Below are 4,396 nucleotides of genomic sequence, written 5' to 3'. Positions count from 1 at the left end.
TATAGCCCTGCCTTTAGTAGCCTCATACAGCTCCTACTGTTTCCTCCTCATGTCCTTACCAGCCATGTCTGCACAATGTTATATCATGAGTAATATTTTTTTAAATCCAGCTAAATAAAACACACACATGCACACACAGTGACATTTTAGACCTTCTTCAGAATACTGTATATACTATGGGCATCCTTAAATTATTATTTATTACTAGAGCTACAATAATAAAGCAATGAGGAGGGGGGAGTAATAAATATGAAATAATGTATTTATGATGATTCCATTTGTTTCACTATCCACTCTGTGCAGGGCAAAGCTTATTACATTTTTAAACTGTAGAGATACAATCATTTTACTGCTGTAAAATCCAACTTTTGTCTTATTTAAAATATAAATCTAATATAATCTGCTTCTTAATGTATGTTCTTTAAAATACAGCGTGTGTTTTTTAATATATTATAATTATAATAATTATTATGTGGACATGCATATTAGATGGTTTTTTAGTGAAATATAATCCCTCCAGAAAGGCAGGAAATGCCCAGAAACTTACTTTAAAACTAAATATGTTCCCTAAAACGGTGACAGAGCTACAGACCCATGACAGCCTTACACAGGTAGCCAGCAGCTATGACCAGCACTACTTGTGCAGTTAATAAAAGGACAGGTAATGTTTGTCACGCTGTTGCACACACAGCACGCTCGTTTGTTTCAGTTCGTCAGTTGCAACAAGACAGCTTACCAACGTGTACGTAATAAGCTAATACTCCTGGGTGCTACACACTACAGTGTACGCTGTACACCTACTTACTGGGTTTGTCGCATCAGTCTGTGTCTCTGAGTTAACTTGTGTTTCTCCTACAGCTCCGGACCGCAACAAATGCGCGTGCTCTTTGTGAGCTCGTTCCCGGCTCGTAACCAGCGCGTTCTGCCGTCGAGGGCGATCATTGGTTAAATGTGATCATGTGACTGATGCAAGCCAGATCCTTTTATTTAGCAAAACTATGATTAATAGTTAAATATTATTGTTGAGGGGCACAGACAGGACTCCGCACGCACACACACATAAAATAAATAAATAAATAAATAAATAAAAAAAATTTAAAAGTTGCCTCAACAAAAGGGCACTTTGGGCACTCATCAGGAAAGGGGCGGGTGCTCAAGCCCCTCTAGCCCCCCCCTCTGCACGTCCCTGGTCTCCATCCATCTAGTATTAAATCTTTCTGGGAAACAAGTATGTATATTATGCACACACACAAACACACATGCAGCTATTACCTATTTCTTGTTTTTATACCTAAGATGAATTATTGTTGAATGAAGACATTTTTCAAACAAATGTAAAATGTGGGCAATTGTGTTTATTGGGTAAAGGAAAAGGCAGAAGGGGGGGAAAGGATAGAAAGAATGAAAGAGAGAGATGAGAGAAAACCCCAACAATCCCCTCTGAGCAAGCAGCAGGCGACAGTGGATAGGAAAAACTCCTTTTAAAGTGAAAGACACCTAAAGGAGAAACCTATGGCAGAACCAGGCTCAGGAGGGGGCAGTCAACTGCCGGGACTGGTCGGGGGGTGAGGGTGAAAAAAGAAAAAGGAGGGAGGGGAAGGGGGGAAATGAAGATGGAATAGAGGTGGAGGCAGACGAGGTTACATCAGGTGAGAAGCAGCAGTGCCCCTCCTCCAGAACCAGTGGAAGCGTTTTTTCTTCTTTTTCAGATACTCTTCCACCAGCACTTTTTTCTCAATGATGAGGGTTTTCAGCTCATCGATTGTTTCTGCGTTTTCTTTCTCAAGTTTGTTGCATCTTTTCACCATGTCTTCTAATTGTTCTTGTTTTTCTTTAAGCTTGTCTTTCAGTTCTTTAACTGTTGCCTCCTCTATTCGCTTTGCCTTGTGCACATCTGTGTGCATGTCTTCCAGCTGCTGGTTTCTCTTCTGGATTTCTTGAAGTCTACACTGCAGGTCTTTATGTGTTTTCTGTTGTTCTTGCTTTTGCGCCTGGATTTCAGTGTTTTTGTACTTCAAGGTCTTAGAAAGTTCCTCAAGTTCGGTATTTTTTCCCAGCATCTCATTGATGCTACTCTGCATCGCTGAGCATTGTTTTTCCAGCTTTTTCTTTTCTTCTTCCAGTACAGTTGATTTGTACTTTGTTTCGTTATACAATTCTTGGAGTGCTTGATTTTTCCTCTGGAGATGAAGTTTTTCTTCTTCCTGTTGTATTTTCTGTTGGTCTTTTTCTTGAAGAAGCTCTTTATTTCCGTGCACTTTTTTATCAAGCCTGATTTGGAGCGATCTGTGTTTTTCCTCCATCTCGTCAAGCTTGGAGTCCATTTCCTTCTGTTTCATTTCCATTTGCTTCTTGTCTTGAAGCAACTGTTGACTTTTGTGCAGAGTTTTGTCATGTTTCACCTGCAGCGCTTTGTATTTTTCCTCCATGGCTTGGAGTTTGCTCTGCAGGTCTCTCTGCTCTACGGGCTCTTGTTTCTTTTCTTGGAGGTTCTCCTTATTTCTCTCCAGAGCTTCATCAAGCATTACTCGCAAGCCTTCATTTTGTTTCTCAATGTTCCTCAGCTTGCAATCCATTTCTTCCTTTTTTATTTTCTGTTGGTCTATCTTGTGAAGAAACTCTTTATTTCTCTCCAGAGCTTCATCAAGCATCACTTGCAAGCCTTCATTCTGTTTCTTGATGTGCCTCAGCTTGCAATCCATTTCTTCCTTTTTTATTTTCTGTTGGTCTTTCTCGTGCAGAAACTCTTTATTTCTCTCCAGAGCTTCATCAAGCATCACTTGCAAGCCTTCATTTTGTTTCTCGATGTTCCTCAGCTTGCAATCCATTTCTTCCTGATGTATTTTCTGTTGGTCTTTTTCTTGAAGCAGCTCTTTATTTTTGAGCAGTGTTTCCTCAAGAGTTAGTTGCAGCATTTTCAGTTTTTCCTCCAAGACTTCAAGCTGGGAGTCTGTTTCTTTCTCCAGCATTTCTTGTTGCTCTCTCTCTTGAATGAACTCTTTATTTCTGTGCACTGTTTTCTCAAGCTTGATTTGGAGCGATCTGTGTTTTTCCTCCATCTCGTCAAGCTTGGAGTCAATTTCCTTCTGTTTCATTTCCATTTGCTTCTTGTCTTGAAGCAACTGTTGACTTTTGTGCAGAGTTTTGTCATGTTTCACCTGCAGCGCTTTGTATTTTTCCTCCATGGCTTGGAGTTTGCTCTGCATGTCTCTCTGCTGTGTGGACTGTTGCTTCTCTTCTTGGTGGATTTCCTTCAGTTTTTCCAGAGCTTCGTCAAGCTTCTCTTGGAGCTCCTGATTCTTCTTGACCATGTTTTCCTGTTTTATGCTCTCTTTTTTCTCATTTTGGAGCAGATCTTTAATTTTTTCTAGAGCTTCATCAAGCTTTTCTTGGAGCTCGTGATTCTTCTTATCTTGGAGAGCCCATTGTTTCTCCTCAATAATACCTTCCCTTTCCTGAAGCTGGTAGGATAATTTTTCTAATTCAGCGCTCTTTCTCTCATTTTCTTCTGTCAGGATCTTAATCTTTTCTCTGTTCATGAGATTTTCCTTCTCCATTTCTTCCAATCGCTTTTCCTCTAATTCCACCTGTTCATCCCAAGGAAGAGAGCTGATGTAAGGGTCTAGGGACTCATACCATGGAATAGAGCTGGGGTCAGCTTCTTGTCTTTCTTGCTCTTTCTGAGACATGTTGGAGTCTGTATACCGTGAGTACGAAAAGTATCCAGATGTTTGAAAATGCTTTACTGGTGAACGTTTGAATGCTGCTAACATAAGTGCTGCAAATAACGGACTGAAAGTTGTACCTCCTCACCCCTATTTATGGATTCAGAAGCCTGTGACATCACAATTCTATAAGCCAATGAGGTTGTCACATGACATTCTAGAATGAGGTCATGTTTTTGTATGAATTTTTTAAATAACATCAACATTCCGTAAGCCAATGAGGTTCTTACATGACTTTTGAATGAGGATAATTATTTTGTGTTAATCGACATAGCCTGCTGCAGCTCAGAGCTCGTGAGCTCAAACGATCCTCCAACCTCAGCCTCCCGGTAGCTTGGATTACAGGCACGCGCCACCGCACCCGGCGAGAAGCAGCTACGTTAACAGGGCTTTTAACTATGTCTGAGGTGACATCATGACACTAACCTGCTGCCCATCATTAGCAAAGTTGTAATGATGGGCAGCAAAGATGAGGAATGAATGGTGCACAATTGTTATATGCAAGTTTTTAGAAAGCTCGTGGTTAACCCAAGAGTATTTTGTCACAATATCAAGAAGAGTAAAGCTTCAATGTCAAGAATAGATAGGAATATAGGGAATTATATATTTTTATTTAAAGACAGGACTCACATGTTTTCATTTCTAGTCTTTAAAACCTGTCTCTATCAGGG

General features: G+C 40.3%; 1 protein-coding gene across 1 annotated transcript; it reads right to left on the bottom strand.

Moving 5' to 3' along the window:
* Nucleotides 1-1,611: 1,611 nt before the first annotated feature.
* Nucleotides 1,612-3,819, bottom strand: LOC147338150 (uncharacterized). The gene has a single exon (XM_086258530.1). The coding sequence runs from the start codon at nt 3,771-3,773 to the stop codon at nt 1,641-1,643; it is 2,133 nt and encodes a 710-aa protein (XP_086114656.1). The 5' UTR covers nt 3,774-3,819; the 3' UTR covers nt 1,612-1,640.
* Between the last annotated feature and the right edge of the window lie 577 nt (nt 3,820-4,396).

This window comes from Aulonocara sp. 'chitande type north' Nkhata Bay, linkage group LG2 (genome assembly GCF_057382095.1).
Source record: "Aulonocara sp. 'chitande type north' Nkhata Bay isolate Kocher_YH1m ecotype deep benthic linkage group LG2, A_spYH_male_GT1.1, whole genome shotgun sequence".
Classification (NCBI taxonomy): Eukaryota; Metazoa; Chordata; class Actinopteri; order Cichliformes; family Cichlidae; genus Aulonocara; species Aulonocara sp. 'chitande type north' Nkhata Bay.
The sequence above is the reverse complement of the archived record's forward strand: the minus strand, read 5'-3'. Positions and strand labels throughout refer to the sequence as shown.

What these genes read in the sequence shown, in the direction of transcription:
- LOC147338150 (XM_086258530.1), bottom strand. Translation starts at nt 3,773, where the DNA reads ATGTTAGCAGCATTCAAACGTTCACCAGTAAAGCATTTTCAAACATCT.